At 38.1% G+C, this 19036-nt stretch overlaps 2 protein-coding genes across 2 annotated transcripts; both read right to left on the bottom strand. All coding sequences in view use genetic code 11, as the record gives it.

The window, feature by feature from the left end:
• Nucleotides 1-4487: 4487 nt before the first annotated feature.
• Nucleotides 4488-5798, bottom strand: EGR_00654 (FMRFamide receptor; the record flags this gene model as incomplete). The annotated part of the gene is made up of 1 exon (XM_024489903.1): nucleotides 4488-5798. The coding sequence occupies one exon, from the start codon at nucleotides 5796-5798 to the stop codon at nucleotides 4488-4490; it is 1311 nt and encodes a 436-aa protein (XP_024355900.1).
• Nucleotides 5799-18199: 12401 nt separating this feature from the next.
• EGR_00653 (hypothetical protein) lies at nucleotides 18200-18689 on the bottom strand (the record flags this gene model as incomplete). Its single annotated transcript, XM_024489902.1, has 2 exons — nucleotides 18200-18319; nucleotides 18414-18689. The coding sequence occupies 2 exons, from the start codon at nucleotides 18687-18689 to the stop codon at nucleotides 18200-18202; spliced, it is 396 nt and encodes a 131-aa protein (XP_024355899.1).
• Nucleotides 18690-19036: the final 347 nt, after the last annotated feature.

Below are 19036 nucleotides of genomic sequence, written 5' to 3'. Positions count from 1 at the left end.
AACTTAAAGAATTATGAATACAACTCTGTCTGGAGGTCAATAGGTGAAATATTGTCCTACAGTCCTTTAGTTCCCCTTGGAAATGATATAAGGAGTTCTATGGATGAAATTCGACTGTGAATGTACTAAAGGGGTCGGTAGTAGTGAAAACTCCAAAAACAAAGTCTGAAGGACCCGCGGAGTTAAATGTAAATTTAGAAACAATATCGCTCACATAGAGCTATTTAGTTCAGGTAAAATCAGGGGTGAGAGCTTACTTCTAAAAAATTTCCCTTGCTATTTTGCAAGCGAAAGAACTCATCCGGTCAGCCAGTAGATACTGTGACTTCTAATCACTGCGTCGAATAAGGTGACGTGCGTTTTAAGCCTTTCTAGTCCCCATATCGGTCGTATTCTCAGGAAAAGGCCTTTTTAAAAACCGAGTCGTTCAGCATATTTGGCCTTAGAATTTCCCTAAGAGATGTGTTTTCTTGGGATTAATGTGCGGGAAATGATCGAATGAAGATACGGTGTCAATTTTAATTGCCCGTTTATAGAAATATACATTGATCATGTTAAAAGTAAAGAATTGAGGCCATAACAGACAATATTCGACACGGGTAATTTTAATTAAGTAAATCTAAACAGATGCAAAATATATCTTGTTAAATCTATCAATAATCAAATACTTAATTGATGAGAAAATTGGGCACGCCTCTATTGCATAGTGTACTACTTTGACTTTTTTGCTTACCTCTCCGTTATGACTAAACAAGCACTGAAGGCCACGGCCATTGTACATCCCCCCAGCGGGCTGGCCTCCGGACGACGCCGATAGCTCCTCAGCCCTTCCGTTTGTCGCCAATACATATATTTCTTTAGGATTATGTCTTCCTTCGTCTTTGAGGAGGTCTTGGGGTGCTACAACAGTTCCGCATCGTTACTCAGGTGCTTGTGTTCATAAAGGAAATCACGGTTTGGCTTAGTAGGGCTGAAAAAATCGTTAAAACGTTGATAACAATCCCAAAGCACTTGTGATGGTTTATTTCTTTGCATCCACTTAATTGGTTTGCAAAGAGGTACGGTGATTTGACCGCTAAAATTTTCAAAGGAAAATTGGACTAGTTGCTTAAATCCGAATTTTTAAATTAGGCCACGGAGTCGCGTTGTTTGCGAATTTGAGTGGGCTTAAGGAAACAACAATTGCGTTTGACTAGGATATCGCACGCGCCTGAAGAAATTTGTCTGCTAGCCCAAAGTTTGCTAAATTAAACTTCAGTCACTTCTTAAACGACTCCAAAAATCATGCACGTGATAAAGTGCACTTGAATTTTTGGGGAGCTTTTCGTTACAGAAGTTACAAGAACAGCGCATGTTAACCAACTTGCCTCTTTAAAAATGAGTTATGATTTAAAATGAAACTATTTGATGTCAATCCGATGAGCTGCTTAAGAAGCATGTGAAGAATGGTATAAGTTTACATAATTGGGGAATTCTGGAATGAATTATTCGCCTGTGTAATTCTTCACCTAAAGTACAAATTTAGTAGGACTTCTTACTTGAAGGAAAGTTCTTAACCCCTCAAGCCACCTTTGTATTACTTGACAATGCACTACAAATAAGCACTACGGGTATTTCCACAGAACTTATCAGTTTAAGTCAATGTTGATCAAAAGTTAACCTTTGCATTTTACACATTTTAAACCGTAGGTCATGTTTTGCCTGAAAAATATTGCTTGAGCTGTAGCTTTTGCGAAAAATTCCGGCGCTGTCTCAAAATTCTGCTTGCTTCTATTTTTTTTAATAAAAAATTGTCGGTTTTCCAACCCACTTTTAGCAGGAAAAGTCGCCATAATTTGAATCAAATTTGATACTTTACCGCCAATTTCTTGCAATATATGGTAGATATAGCGAGCACATACTGCTTTACTAGTATAAATGGGAAATTCAATCTCCCTTCTAGCGTTCTATTTATGTTGGTTTTCAGAGTAGTCCCTTCCCATATTCATCCAAGTTCCTCAGGTAAACCAATTAGCTCATTATTCCCATAAAGGAGACGAAAGAAAAGTAAATGACAAACTTCCGGCTCCAACTACCTACCCTACATAGTTTAGGAAAAAAGATTTTGCGGCCAACAGAGAGCTGCGATTTAAAAAATCTCAATTTCGAACTTACTTTTGAAATAGCGATGCAATGCTACCCACTAGTTGATGATTTTGGCAATCACTCGGAATGGAAATAAGACCTGCGAATTGATAATTTAATGAAATCTTTTCTCTGTTTTGCCCTTCTACCTCCATTTTTAAACGCTCTGATCAAGAAGACTGATTAAAGGGGGCCATCATGTATTGGGGTAGTGAGGGATCTTACAAGGGATCAAAGTCCTGTGAATGCACTAGAGTTTGCCTCCTACCTAAGGATATATGAAACCTTCTCACTCAGGAAGCTGATGTAGCTTGCGACCTCAAAAGATGCATTCAAACAGGCATTTATTGCTTAAACGAGTTCCTTCAGTCGAAATAAAACAGCGCTGTTTGTAGATGAAATTTTTAAACCGAGTAAAATTAGCCTTTCAACGGCACTGGGTGGTCTGGACGGGTGGCACCTCATCCGAGGCACGTGTCACTTTGCTCGACTGTGGGGTAACGACAATCGCGTGGTTGGCGGACCCCTGACATTTACCTCGCAGTGACCCTGCACATCAATCAGGGCAGCTAAATGGCAGAATTGTGCAGTCTGCATTGGTTTTGGGGCAGTTGATTAATTGCGTCGTATTTTATTCGGCTATGATGTTTGTCAAAAGTTGGCCTTGTCGTCCTGCAGGAATGACAGAGTGCGAAGCCTAAAGAGCATTTCCATAAATCATTCGCTGCGCATCGACCAAAAATCCAGTTAGCCTGCTTTGCATTTATTTATGTTAATTAGAAAACTTATTAAGCTTTAATGAATGGGGGGTTAGGAGCGATGTGTGAAGATAATCTGTGACTACTTTAAATTGGCACAAGTAATGTTAGCTTGCGAGAAAATCAGAAATAATGTATCAATGTATTGTAAGGCTGGATTAAAAATGCCTTAAGCTGCATCCATTATCTGTCTCTGAACAAAAAGTCACATTTATTACTTATTTTATTGCATTTGAACCATACCTCTCTCCCTGTATTAGGGTTAAAGAATCAGGTAAACTTCCCTATAACACACGGAATGTGGTACTAAATACAGAGCTAACCTTTTCATTTCGTTATTAATGTTTATTTACACTTGCATACAAATAGAATCGGAATGGTGAAATTGTATGTTCTGAGGCATTTTACATACTTTAGAGAAAATCGTAGTGTCTAAATAACCACATTAGTGAGATAACAACTATTCACGATCCTTATTACTTTTTCGTAGTCTTAAACATCGAATTGAAATGTGCTGCATTGGGTGGGTTTATCGTCATGAACAGCTAATCAAAAACTGTCTTGAGTTTCAAGAAATCTTCCAACCAGCACTGCTAAATGAAATCTGTAGTTCAAAAGATTCCACAGTGGAGTGCAAATGATTCTGATTTGAATTATAGTGTGAGCTCCAGTCCATGCAAAGCTTTGTATGTTTACCACCAGTGAGCTTTGAAATGACTTTTTCTCGTTTTGGCTTCAGGTTTATGGGGTGCTAATAGAAGAGGTAAATTCATTTATTTGGTAAATGCCTGGTTTTGTTTTTAAATACTACTCTTTGGGAGGGCGTGAAAGTGGCAAAGAAATTATTATGTTCGAAACAAAAAAAAACAATTTAAAATGGGGGCCATCAAAGTGCTTCTCAACAGGGATAAACAAATCTTCATTAAACAGAATAAAGAACTGTAGAGCTTTGATGAGTTGCAACGACGCAGGTGTCTGGGGCATACACTTTTTTGTGTTACTCATGGCAAAGTTGCTCTTAAAGCACTTATCTTGCTGTGTTTCCCTTTAACCAAAGAGACAGAGCTCTGCGGCAATGCGGTGATAAATGTCCGATGAGCCGAAATCGATTGGCTGCCAGTGTTTGGAATTTTAACCACCTCCTCTAGCGGTCTTGTGCTCTTGAAATAGCCGGAGGGCGAATTGATCATTATTAAATAAAAAGATTTTATTAAAATCGTTAATTGTTGTGAGAATAACTTCCTTATTGCCTAGCAGAATTTGGCAAAAAATATGCATTATAAGGCGCCATGACTGAATTCTTTCAGTACTTTAGAAAAACAGTAAAGCATGTTTGTGTTGCTTTTGAACGTTTGCAGTTTTCGACCTCACTTTAATTCCCTTTTTAATTATAAATTACGACATTTAATAAATTCTCCATGACACTCTTCAGACTTAGGCGACCCATTTTTTACCCCCTCTCCAAAACATCAGGTCATACTTGTGCACGATTTTTTAAATTTTATACATTAAAAATATCTGGTTTGGTTGCATAAAATGCCACAGGCAAAGGAAATAAGTAGGGCCGAAGAGTGCTTAGAGGAAAAAAAGTAGACAAATTCATTTTTAGGTGCCCTTCTTCTCATGACAATTGAGATCCCGATGGTTGTATTTGTGCTCTTCCCCCTTCTCATTCGGTATCAACTTGTCCACTCGCTTGATTTTCTCTCGCAGGCAAGTTGCCTTGGGATAATGGGCAGAAGTCATCTCCGTTCGTGTTTGCTGATGACGACAAAGGAGTATATCTTTCAGATGTTGGCGGAAGCTCTTGCCTGTTAGGACGTAGATGATAAAGTTGCAGGCGTAGTGGGAGGAGCAGAGGAAGTCAATAATCTCCTTGGCTGTGAGGAAACGCAGGTACTGCTGCCACGCAGGATTTGCGAGAATCTCCTCATCGGTGATATTGTCGGGTATGTCGGTGAATCGCATCTGCACCACGAACACAATGCCTACAGGAAGAGTGCAGAGAATGAGATAGAAGGAGAGGATCACCAACATGATGGTCACTGCTTGGAAGTTAGCCTGCTCCTTCGCGCTGGCGTGCGCACTGCTATGCTTCGCGCCCAGAACAAGAGGCTCTGAGGATTGTTTGATTGTTCCTGTTCTCGCTACTTGTTGATGGTGTTGGTAGTTGTGGTTGTGGTGTAGACGTCGGACGATAGAAACGTGATGAGTTGAAGAGTTGCCACGACTCACGAGGATTTTTGACTTTACCAAATGACCTATTTCTCGAAGAACGAGAATGTTAAACACCAGTGTAGCAATGGGCACAATGAGGGAAAAGATACACTCCGTGGTGCTGAGATAAATGGAGAAAGTGGTATCATTTTGCCATTGGTTAGCAAGAATGCAAGCTCCGTCAACTACTTCCCACGTAGAAGCAAAAAAGATAGAGAAGCAGGCAACGATAACGGCAAGCAGAGAAACGCCGACTAGAGCGCGGGTGGTGGAGCAGAGTTTTTGGCGTTTAAAAGGGTAGCAGATAGCTATCCAGCGCTCCAGGGTAAATCCAAAGGTGAGGACGATGGAGTAGTATTGGAGGAAGAGAAAGACACCCTGAAAGAGCTGGCAAATGCCGTTTACAGATAGGGAGGAGCTCAGGAATAGGTAGAGCCGAAGGTACTCAGTGAAGAGGCAGATGATAAGGAGGAGATCAGTCAGCGCGAGAGTGGCTAAGTAGACAGCGGAACTGTTTTTGCCGCGTTGCCGTTCGGAGACCCAAATGAAGAAAGAGATGGCATTTCCGATCAAACCCACTACAAACCATATTGGTGAGGCGTAGAGCTTCAATTCAAAGACCTCTGGAAGGAAGCGCTTGATGAGCAGGCCGTCGGGATATCGCCGGTAAACGTTTGGGCTGTTGGTGACATTTAACATCATGATGGATTTGCCACCAGATCACTGCTGAAAAAATAATAAAAAATGTGTCAACATGCTTTTTGTGGTGTTAATAAATTAATGGAGATGATAACAAGACCTCAAGATTTGCGGACCTTGTTGTGACCGCATTCTTTACGGCAGTCGACAAACAAGGCTACAGTTGGTTTCTAGTGTTTGAACTCTTGAATTGAAAAAGAGAAAGGCGGAAGTGTAGTTAATCTTCCCGGGGGATCTACAACCATTTAAAGTGTTAAAGCCCTATGAATATAAAAGGGATCTCCATGTTTTAAAGAGCCTTTATTTTTTGGCCTATCCGACTAAGGTAAATGGCGAATGAACTTTACCGAAATCATTAGTGGAATAGTGCCTTAAAACTGAGGCATCGAAATTGGATAAAGTAAAAATTGGGGCAATAGTTTGGACTCCTTTGTATAAAATACTTGAAAATAATGGAATAATATGCCATCAAATTAGTGAAAAATTTGATTAAATAACGAGAATCCCTAAACTTTTGATAATACTAAAATTATGCTACTGCAATAGCATTTGAGTAGCAACCACCTAAACTGAAATAAATTCAAAATAATTGGAAGGTTACTGCATCTTGAGTATATATTCGGCATACTTTTTATAATTACCGACTTTGTAATTAAAAAAAGCCCAATCCTCCCTTTCATCTGCAAAAGACCTAATGGTACAGCCATAATATAAGTCTATAGGTAAAGGTAAATTTGTCGCGCTTGCATCCTTTAAATTAGTAACAAGAGCAGGGCTTTACTGGTGCTTACCTTCCCATTTAATATGATTAAGTGCTGTATATATATGCTTATCCGTTTAGTGATTGGACGATACAGGTGAAAAATCGCGCAAATCAAGAGGCTCTTCCTTGCTTTTTACAACGATCACTTGGCCTTTGTAATCTAACTTTGAGTTTGCATTAGAGGGTGGTCTGTGACTGGAGTGCATTACCACTTGAAGGCCACATGGAGGTCAGTTGCGTTTGCTTTTTGATGGCTTCCGACCTGCGTCTTTGCTTGAGGTTAGCCATAAAAGACTTTTGTGTACTTTTAGTAGCATGCACACACAGAAATGCGTGTGTACATACAAGTTTTGGCGCTTCTAAGTCTACCATGTCGAGTGACTTCACGAGTTGTTTATTCAAATGATCAAAAAGTCAATCATTTCCATCATCACTTACATCACCATTAAATCCCATCCTTGTAGTGAATGATTATCACATTTTTAGAGAAACGTGCTCACTTAATAATTAATAGCCAAAATGAGCGTACGCGGCTGCAAAATTTAAATTTTCGCTCTTAAAAAAGGAAAAAGTATCATTGTACTTGTACCAACATCATCATAACCACCTAAGAAGAAATTTTTTGCCTAAAATATGTTTACATATCGTGCAAAACGTTTCGTTCCCTGACAACTGTTTCCAGCCTAAGCGGAGTCCGATTACCCACAAATCATTCGCATTTAATCCTTGATGCCTAGAAAATTGCTTACGCCGAACAGCTTTGTCATAAGCACCAATAACTATTTTACCCTACGGACTTACCTTTTGCCTTTGTTTAAGCACAATTAAACGCTCTGTAAAGCACAGATCCATAAAGTGAAATTATTTGCCACAACTGACTCTATGTTCCGAGTTAAGGAATTGATTTCATTTCTCTATCACTTTATTTGCAGAGGCAAGACTCATAACACTTTGATTCCAGCTATGACGGACAATAGTGATCAGTGGTTTTCCCCGATCATGTTATCTCGTCGGTCTGTGTGAAGTATTATGGCTGGACAATTGAGACGTTCTACCTTCCGTCGAAAGCAAGTTATTATTTTCTATTGCCAAACAGTGAAATAACACCTGACTCTTTCGATAGTTTCAATTTAAAGTATCACTTAGAGTATTGCTCAAGTTTCCATCTCATTATCAAAACATTAGAAACTACCTTTAAGATTAATGAAAAGCATCATATTCACATTTCTGAGGTATTGTAATCCATTAAAGACTGCCATTTTCATTCAAGCAGAAAACATTTGCAATCGGACCTGTGTAGACAATGAAATTACAAAAAATAACGAAGTAACCATGGTTATTTCTTATCAGCAGTACATGATACCAGTTATTTTTTTCCTTGAAAATTAGGACTATTTCGAAGCACGTAAGAAAAATATGCGCATTTTTCCCTGTTGTCAAAGTATGCGCTTAACACAGTGGTCGATTTAGTGGATACTGTAAATCCTTTGTTCAATGACTAAAATCACTAGATCATGTCAAATAATTTCTAAAAGTCCTTTATCTTGAGATGCAATCGTCTCCTAAATGCATTTACGATTCCAGAGCAACAGATTTTAGAGGTTTCCTCAAAAAAAGTGCACTTTAAGCTTTATTATCCCTTTTAAAAGCACAAACGAGCATTTCGTTTGTGAATTTTGATACTGTTTGATGTCTCCTAATCGTGCTGCAGTTTTAAAAACCAAAGTCATGCAGCGCAGTTAACAAGAGTGCTGGTATTCTATCATCAGCAAGTTGGGAATCTTTTCAGAGAAGGAACGCAAAACCAGCGATGAAGGACGAATGATCTTCAATTTGAATAAAATTGGCGCGTTTGCGGTAAAGACATACTACTCAGCTATGATTCATTCGTTTCGCATTGTGCTACAACATTAAAAGGTTTCAGTTTTTCTTTTTTAAATTGTCCTTTGATTGAGTGCAGAAGATGATTTAAAAGTCTACCCGAAATGCATTAACTTCCCCTCATTTCGGCATGTGCCACCTTACATTTTAGGCTGGGGAACATCTCACAGATAAAAAGATGGTTGTCATCTCTTAAAATAAGAAAATTATTTTTTTAAAAGAGAGAGACGCTTATTTCTTCCATTAAATGAACTTGTCCAATACCGATGGGTAAAGACGTATGAAAGCCAGTACCCAGAGGAATTGTGCTTTCGTTTCCGGAAGTAGTTTCGCCTTCCGCTCAAATAACTGCCCGATTTTTCACTAAAGACAAATCAGCTAAAGACTTGCTTTCCTCATTATCATTCGTTTAGCTAAGACAGTCATTCTTTTAAGCAGAGATTCAATCATACGCAATAACATCTCCTGCAACAAATTTATTTTTATTAAAATAATGAAGGTTTCGTGTTTTAATAAGTTGCTATCAATGGTGGAATTAATAGCTGTTGATGCATTTCACTTGTGATGAAATCCTCGGAACGTTGGATCCTCCAATATTGCCATAAACACGAAGCAATTTTTAAATAATCAGTCTAAAGTTTCTTTTCCCTATTTCGAGCCAATGCTGGGGCGTTTTGAATTTAATCTTCAAGCAAGGCGTATTCCTCTTGTAGGCAGTTGTATCGTCAGAGCACTTACTTCCTTGCCCACTGCAGTGGATTGCAACAGAGACGCCCCTCCTGTAAAAGTCAGAATGTAAAATGTTTGGCCGAGGGAGGGCGAAAGAGGGCAAAAAGACGCTGTCAAAGTGCACTCAGAAGAGAGGGTGGAACCTCACGTCCGTAAAAAAGGCTGCATAGAATTCGACATTTTTTGCCTTCCTTTCATCCGAACTTCTAATAAAAAGCGTATGCTGGACTTTAATCTCCAATATTTGCTTGTTTAAAGGGAAATAGTCTACTCTAATTTAAACGTAAGCTCGTCTTCCTTCAAAATGGTCCACAAACAATTAAATCAAAAAGAAAATTTATTTTGCACGATGACAGGCCGAAAGCCGGGATGACTATGCCGTTTAATTACCTTTTTTATTAAAACGGCTCGGATCATTAAAAAATGTAATTTGCCCAATTATACCCTAAATTTTGGTAGAATAAGAGATTTTAGATTAAGTAAAACTTAACATCTAAACTTTCCACTTTAATCTTCCAGTTTTTAACAACGCAGTGTGAACGTCTATTCATATTGGCCGATATCGTACGTATTTACGGATGCTTATTTTTTACTGAAGAGTTTGCTTATAAAAGATTACTTTTATGGCTTTTTGTTTAAAGAGAAATTGTAAATGGTTTGTAAAATAAAGCGATCTCTTCATAAAACGACGGATTGCATCGGTCAAAGGTGCTGCTAAAACTGGCAAATCTAAATTACCTCATCGGCAAGTTCGTTTGGATACTTTCCGAGGGTACACTTTTAAAGAAAGCAGGTCAGGCCTCAAAAGGAACAAAATACATTATCCCATTATTTCTGTAAGTCTATCGTAAACATGCCTTCTTTAATGTTCTAGTGATTCGATACAACTTCGTGTAGGTCGGCGCTAAATTCGAAATACCGTCAATAGGATGCCGGATGCCAGTGCAATCTGGTTAGCATAGGTCTATACGTAGTGCATGTATTTTTACATCTTTACAACAATACACCAAATCACAACCGGTGAATGTGAAATACCCTGCAGACTGATTGAAATTAAGTCGTCAGTAGGAGGATATATAACTGTTTCTAGATTAATTCAGGCTGAAAATAATTCCATTTACAAGTCGGATTTTAATGGATATAGCATAATATGACACACCAACGCATAACTTTTCCAAGCTCAATTAATGCTGTTGAGAACTTTAGTAATTTCTCTTTACAGTAAATTACTGTAAAGAGCGGGCCTTCTTAATAGTTGTGTGAAAGTCGTTATTATAATCCTAAGGTGAAGGGGAACAGTATATTTCATAATGAGAGCATTTAGGTAAGCTTTCTCTAAACCAATCTCAGAATATCAACTTCAAGCAGTCCCCGGTTATTACCTTGAGATTTGTTAGGATTCTACCCCATCAATACTAAAAAACGCATTGCACTCACTGTTAAGGCCTGCAACAACGGCCAACTTCAGTTAACAATCTTTTGACAAAAAAGGAAATCGAGGCTAAAATGCGAGTCACCATGTAAAAAGTTGTGATATTTGTGACTAATGTAAAAAAAGTGTAGTCAAGCCCATTCTTGTAGGCAGTCAAGCTATTCTTCAACGAAATTGTGAAACCGTTCGGAGGACTCACCAATACTTTGCGAATATAAGTAAACCAGTTATATTCCAGAGTATATTGTGCTGATGTTTTTAGAACCTAGTAAAGTCAAATGTTTATCCTAAGCGAGAAGTTATTTTAACCAGTTAGATTCAAGCGAACTCCAGCTCTACGCTAATTGGTTGGCAGCGAACCAATGAGCCAGATCTCCGTGATTGTGTAAGCATACATGTATGTTTGCATTATAGCAATCAGCATCCAAAATATCTACCAATGTTTACATTTAAAATACAATATCATATCTCCCGTGCTGTTAAATTCCGGATTTAACTCAAACAAAGAGCTTTCCGTTTGTTCCGTCAATTGTATATCCCGATTAAGCTAAGGCCCATAAAAACTTTTACAACCTGCTTCTCGAAAATGGTTATCAAAAACTAAACCATAAGTATTTTGGTGTGATAAACTTTATAACATCTTCTTAAGGGAAATGAAACTACATAGCAATACCCTGTGGGTTCTGGGTGTAGGTCATTCACTGAAAAGATGATTACGCAAATACATTTGCCATAAACCTTTGTTGTGAAAGATCGAGGGAAAAAAAAGGCGAGACACTTAAGTACGTCTTTTTCCTAAATTTGTCTTGAATACGGCTTAATAAGATTTAACTTTAATATTTTGAGGAAAAAATGGAGGAAAAAAATTAGTCATGAGGTGTGCAAAACCACCAGTCATTGGTGCTTAGATTCTAAGAAATCTGTGTGCTGAAATTAGCGCACAAAATTATTAAGTAATTACATGACTTTATTTTATTGGTCCTTGGTCAAATAAATTAATACCTTTAAAAATGAGTAGATACAGTAAAATTTGCACAATCGAGAGATTTGTATCGCGAACAGAAAATACTTACGATATTGCCATTAACTACCTAGTTTTTCGGTCTAAGATAGATGCTTATGCCATAAATCTAACCACTAAATGTTAACTGATTTATGTCGTAATATTTCCTTTAGGTACTGTTAAATATGTAAAAGACAAGTCACACTCTGATGATGTTCAGAACTTGGTAGCGATTATGATTCGCCAATGAATGTTGTTTTTGAGGCACATAGTTTCTTATACCTGCTTTTTTGCAACAAAAGTATTGACCGTTGCATATCTTCAAAGCCCTACTGAAAGTGCGTTATTGCATCTTTGATTAGAAGTTATGTTATCTGGAGATACCGCTAGCGCTTAAAGGGGCTAATGAAGCTCTGTTGCTGGAAGTGGTTTTCAATAAAATTCCAAATTTAGCTCTGTAGTACGCGTGGAAGAATTTAACACGCTCCAAAATTATAGATACACGATCCACAGCCACCCATAAAAGGCACATTAAGACTTATCATTACAGGAGGATGTGCATTATTATTGAGGTTATGGGTGCAGATAAAGGCCCAGACCACTAAGACAGTGGTAAAACCCACTGAGATCAAAGAACCTACGTAGTTGAGTGCAACAAATTCAGCCTAACTAAAACTTTGTACAAAAGTGGGTGATAGCCATCATTTCAAACTACGACTAAACCGCCAAATAATTTTCTTCCTTAATGTCATAAAATTATCCCCGTTTTTGGCTGCACAACCTATTTTATAAGGATATAACTAATTTACTTTTACACACAGCTGTCAAATTCTTCGAAATGATTCGCAGATCCTAAGAAAATAACTCAATTTTTATCTCATAAATTGCTATTAAGGCCTTTGACATGCATTTGCTGTGTCAGCACTCGCAACTAATCTTTCAGTAATATGGAGTAACAATTTATTTGCACGCTCTGTTCCCTATAAATGTTGGTTTGAATGGTGTGATGTAGGCTCAAAAACTAATTCCAAATGCTAATAAGCAGAAGGACAATAAATAAACTACCTAGATGAGAATAATAAAACTGGCAATTGCATAATGAGGCTAGGAACCCATGCATAAAAACCGCAAACAGACGTTTGCATCTAACTGCTAAGGTACTTGTCATCTGATAATTTATTGTTCGACCATTGTCAATTTTCGGTCACCTACCTCCTCTTGATAAATCATGGTTTGTGATTAACCGATTCGCATGTGCTAGTTAAATTGGTGGGCGCATGGAAATAATTCAATTTGAACACCGGGATTAAGTGGTACTTTTTTTATTAAATGGAGGGTGTACTGAGGTGTGAACGATTCGCTTCAGTTGCCAGGCTTTACCGTGGTAAGGCTAGATCTGTTCAAGGTTGACGGGACCTACTTACGACTCCACTCTTAAGTCTTATTTTAATAAAATTTGGTAGGTGTCTGGGAATTTTATTTTTCTCTTAAGTACTTTGTAGGCAGCTATTTTATCAAAATACGGTTGAATTTTATTAAGTCTCCCGGCTTTAGTTTTTATAGAAAGTGTAGAATAGGAGTAACCGAAGAAGATAAATCTGTAGTATTCCATTTCTTAATTTTCTTTTTCCCTCAAATGGTGTGTGCATGTTTAGCGTAAACGTAAACACCTAGAGGTCCAATGTTTTAGTAAGTGAATAGCGTCTAATTAATTTTCTTTGCTCCTATTTATAATCTTAGACGATTATGGCAACATGCAAGGCAACTTTTTTGCAAACGTTAAGTACAAAATAATTTTGTCGCAGTCAGTAACGTCATGCAAGCTTCGTGAAAATTCACACAATCTTTCTTGAAATACGTAGCAAAATTTTCCCCAACAACAAATCAAAATGTGCACTTCAAAAAGGCATCACTTTGTGCCCCAAGTTGACAGCGTGGCGCGCACGATTTTCTCAGGTAGAAACAAGACAAAAGGACTGCGTTGTTAAAGGTTACCAAGGGTGTCACTAATGTCAGATTTTTGGGCTTACCTTTTTATTAACGGAATGGTGGAGATGTTTGTTACTTAAAACACGAATGCCTACATGACCCTAACGTCTGTTAACTTGTGTAAGCCATGATATTTCTTGGAAAATGTAAGACATTTTTAAAGCATTCCGAAGTTGAGCCTTTAAATTCAACTTATTTTAACGGGAGCCATTCTGTAAAAAATAAAAGAAAGGATATTTTCCTCCATTGTAGCAGCAAAGATGGAGCCTAGTCTAACCAAATCCTTAGTTAAACTGAACTTCAATGTTAATGAAACAGCTCGTGTAGTTGACTTTGAAGCCTTTGCAAAGTTTTAAAAGCAAATAATTGGAGGAGTCGTTAATTTGTGGTAGTGAAAGTTCACGTTACTGAATCCCATCACGACGTGCTTTTCGTGTAGTATGCTTGAATTGTGGCCATAAGTCAGGCACACTTCCGTACGAGTTACATGATTTAGATCGAAATGGCTTGTAAGGAATGCACTACCATCATTTATTGGCTCCCCATAGAAACGGAAAATTCAGTTTTCCAAGGACATTTTACAATTCCTTTATGTCAGTTTATGCCGGTTACTGTCTTTGATTGATTTTAAGCACTTGAATACAAATTTTTCCCAAGGCTTAGCACCCAGCCATTAGTAGGAATCGGTGAATTTTTGTTCAACTTCAGAAGGTTTGCGCTACCAACACTATCTTCTTGAAGCTTTTTGTTGGATCTGAGTTGATTTGAATTTCCGTGCCAGGTCACTTGTCGAGCCGAGGAGGATGAGAAGTAGGAGGAGTCAAAAACGAAAATGCAGAATAAAACAAAGATTCGGAGAGATTAAAAGACGCATTTTAGGAAGTTCGTGCAAATTCTAAACTCTGGATTCAAACTACTGTAAGGTAATTTTATTAACATCATCTTAATCATTTTAAACGGTAAACAGGCAAACGAATTTGTGGCGTTAATTGGGACTACATTGGTTGTCTCATCCATTTTTGCCATCTGGTTGCAACGTTTCGTAGCCCCCTCCCCCGAGATCAATAAAAATTTTTCTGCTTTATCACCTTATACTTCTTCAGGTTACTAAGACGGAAACTCAAAGTCGAAGAAATGTCAGATGAGCGTCTACAAATTGTACATTCACTAAGTCCCGCCTAATTATCTCTCATGGAGTCTTGGGTAATTTGCAGTTGTCTCCACCAAAAGTTGATGTCCACTAACCCACATTACCAAAGTACCGCCAGTTTGAAGTGTCTGAACATAAGCTACTTCCAGATTTGCAATAAGTGCACCTTTATCTTTACAAACATGAAATCCAAGCCAATTATAGTTAACTATTAAAGCACATCAATGAAAATTGGGAGAGGTTTATGGTTTGAAGAAAAGTATAATCCGAATAGCCAATTTGCATGTTAACATCTAAAGTATGTCCCCGTTTCTCAAAGTCCCGAAAAAGCATTAATAATTGAGTGGAATCATGCTCATCATCACGCGATATCGCCACTCTCATCTCCGAACTCACAAGTTGTGGATGTAGGACATATTCGACCGAATAAGAAATTAAGTTGACAGGAAATAGTCAAAAGGGACAAGTATTAGTTTTAGACCCTAACACAACAAAAAACACCTTGACTGTGGCAGCCAACTTTTTATCGACAGTCCCTAGTCGCGAATGTGTCAACCAGGAATGTTAAATAATTAATTTCTTTAAAACCTTCAACCATTTAATAGGGGGGCTTAAAGTAAAATGACACAAAAATGCTGTAGGAAAAGTCTTTTGATGATAGAAACTTCTCATTTCAAGTGGGAGTTAGGCTTAAGCGATAGGGTCATTTAATTCGACAATTAATTTACTTTTCCATCGGTGAAATGAAGGGTCGACTCTAGGACCCCTCAAATTGAGTGGTATATACGGAAGAACTTATCAATAACGTGGCCGTAATTACTGAATTTGGTGTATGATCGTAAATGAGTTTATACCTGCCAGTATTCGGTACCCTGTTTTTTTCTCTACAACATTATTCTTTTCATTTCTTTATAAGTGACTCCATGTACTCAGGTCCAAGCCGACCACATTACAAAATATGAGATCTGAATTAAGCCCTTTTACAGCTTACAAAAGCCAAATACCACGTTGAAGTCCTTGAAAGGCCAAAGAACTTATAGAAATGGCTTTTAATGTAATCGAAATCGGTCTTGTGGGGCCGGCCGACGTAAGAAACCTAATAGTGGAAGTGAGAGACACATTTGGTAATTCGTGCTTGAGCAAATAGCCTTCTTAGCAGAATATGAAACACCATGTTTTCAACCCTCTGCACTTTTTTTACTCACCGATACAGAAAAAACACCAATATTTGCCTATTAGTTCCTATTATAATGGGCTACATTACTGGCATAGTAGAAATTCGTCCGTAGTTTGACAGGTGTATGGAGAAAATTACAAGGTTATTTATTATGAAAAGTCACTGAATTGCAAATTTTTATTAGCACAAACCAAACACCACTGAGCGTAGTCCCGCTTTCACCAAAAATTCTGACTCAAAACTAAGTCTGCATGTGAAAGGCTGGTCAACACATTTATTAGGACTCTGGCGCAAGTTAAATGCAATACATTATTAGACGCGGTGGCATCTTAAATGAATAGCGTAAATCCAAAATCCTTTTAGGCAATTACTTCCCCTTTCAAGCCTGGCATATGCAAATTCCCTGCCTTAATAATTCCACAAAAGCCTCCCATAAAAGCGACGCCTAATCGAGGAAGATATCAAAGCACCGCCAGGATTTTCGTCAGTTGTCTGAGGCTTGATGTCCGAAAAAGCTATAAACCTAGTCAAAACTCCCTCCTTAGCAAAATAGCTTCAATTATTACAAGGTAACAGCAAATACTTGTATGTCTGAAACCCTGTCCCTCTCGCCACAATGCCCAGCATTTGCACATGGGGATTAAACTAAAGTTGCACGACTTTATCGCAGCTGCATCTAACAAAGCAGGGGTGTTTGAATGGAGAAATTAATGACACAAGGGATAGGATAGGTAATTGTGAGCTGTCTAGTGTCAAAATTTGTACTGGTTAACCAGACATAAAAATGATCATTTCTGAGTTCATCGAGCCGGCATTTATTAGCGAGTCTGAAAAATGTTTAAAATAATCGTTGAAATCTCTGAAAAGTGAGAGTTCATAAGTTTATTGGGTCATCAAATAAGTAAATATAATGTTGTCATTACGAAACCCTTCGTGAAATCGGGATTCTGGACAGCGAATTAGACATAAAAGTTTTTTTTCGCAAACTGGTTACCATGGTCTCCATGTATGCGTGACGCCAAAAGGCCGCGCAAAAATTTCATGCGATAATGCGCACAAAACCGAGCCTCGGTCGGATGTCCCATGCCGAATGTTGACTACGAATGAGGCTCTTTTTTGACTTAAGGAAAGAGGGCGATTGGATCTAAAGTGCACTTTGATATCTGAAAAAGTTAGAAAGATGGTTACAATTCAGCTTAGCTGGGAAAACACGTCCGGTTTTCTTCGGCCATTGTAATTTTAAAAGCTGCTTTCACGTAATTCTAAAACTGATCCTACTGAAAATGTCCGTCTTATCTATTTCAAATGATTACATTTTTTGCTCACTGTTTTGGACATTTCAGCAAAATGTGTGAATTTTTAGTGCTTTCATAACTGCACATTTTGGCTGGTCCAAAGGTCATTATAATCATGTTTGGCTAAACAAAGTTAGCATTGGCTGTCAAAATGAATTTTCTGCTCCCAGTCTGTCAAACAGATGGTCGTTTAACTTACTTTCAGAGTTATTCAAAAGCGTCTATTTTCCCAGGCTCAATCCAAAAAGTACCAAATTTCAATTTGGTCTCATTACTAATTTTTATGCGGAAAATATTTGGGAAAGTTTCGCTTTAAAAGTCGTGTCACCAAAAGTGGGAAGAAGAGCACATTTAGAGGATAAATAGGATAAGCTATAATCGCAGAAAGCAAATAAGACGATGCATGGTGAAAATTAACACATGAATGAAGTGATGAATACGATCTTGGAAGGGATACCTTCAATTCACCGATGTTCATTTTAAATCAGATTCTTAAATGCTGCCATTTCGTTGCAAAACCCTAACATTTGCGTGGCCTGCTGAGAAGGGTAGGGCCGTTTAATCAGAAAAATGAATGCTGGCTGAAATACTTTGTTGGTGTTTGAGTTGTCCCCTAGTGATTTGCCTTGGCGTGGCTTCTATTTACAGCTCCAATTTTCTTACTGATATTGAATTAGAGCATTGAGCAGATTTGAAGAAAAGTTTCATTGTGCTATTTTGGGTGATTTAAAGTTAACATTACGCATCGTTTTTGACTAAACCTTCATTTACTTCAATATTTTACAGGGAAAAACAGTTTCTAACAATCATATCAGTCAGCGAACAGCAAGAGAAAACATAACTGTTGAAAATTCTCTCACAATAAAATATCTCCAAGCGTGAAGGGCAGCACTTTAGGCTAATCATCAAGGTGCTTCGATGGACTTTTTCAATTCCAATCATTTAAAGGGGAATAGATAACTTTAAAGCCAACTATCAATTCTTATATCACTACAAGAAAATGTTTTAAACATATAGAATACACAACACATGGTTGTAAATCCTTGAACAAGGGTAACTTCATACTTTTCACAAAAAAATACATGCCATGAAAATTATTTTTCTAAAACAGGATAAGCAACAGTTTCGCTACTCCTGCCGTTCTAACGAACCGTTCAGGTAAGAATGGACAAGTGGGAAATAGGAAATTGTAAGACTTTGATAATTTGTTTAACTCCTCGTTTCACTACGTTGGTGGCAGCGGCAAGCGAACCCGATGCAAAAGGACAATTACCCTGATTCCCATTCCAGAGTGTCAAACTTCTATATGACGGAAGAAGGGAATATGCTGTGGACGGGCGAATTCGTGGAAACTCTCGACAGATGGACTGAAAATGCCGTCTACTTTTGGCAACTAACCCAGTCCCACATTCTCCAAGAATGCTATTTACAGATGAAGCAATACTAGCTGTGTACCATCTGAAATAGTTCATTATGGAGCTGTCTACAGTACCCCTTTAAAGATTTTAACGAAGTGAACACGCGATACCGCCTCTACCCCTCTACTGGCTGGATGGAACTCAGGCAGATATGTCTGGGTAGCACTGAAGTGATAAAAAGTGACAAGGCTGTGTAGACACGAAGCCTTATCCCTGCGAAACTATTTTAAGCCCCTTCCTTTACTAAATGTCTACTTTTAGACCCGTATTCTTACAATTAGCAACGGACATATGAGATAGCCCCAATACAGTTCCTGGACAGGACGAAACTCCAGATGCAGTGGAGGTGTAAGGGGGATCAGTGATGCTGAAGTCAGATATCTTCCCAGTTGCATGTAAAT

This window comes from Echinococcus granulosus (genome assembly GCF_000524195.1).
Source record: "Echinococcus granulosus chromosome Unknown EG_S00002, whole genome shotgun sequence".
Taxonomy (NCBI): domain Eukaryota; kingdom Metazoa; phylum Platyhelminthes; class Cestoda; order Cyclophyllidea; family Taeniidae; genus Echinococcus; species Echinococcus granulosus.
This window is presented reverse-complemented; position numbering and strand designations above follow the sequence as displayed.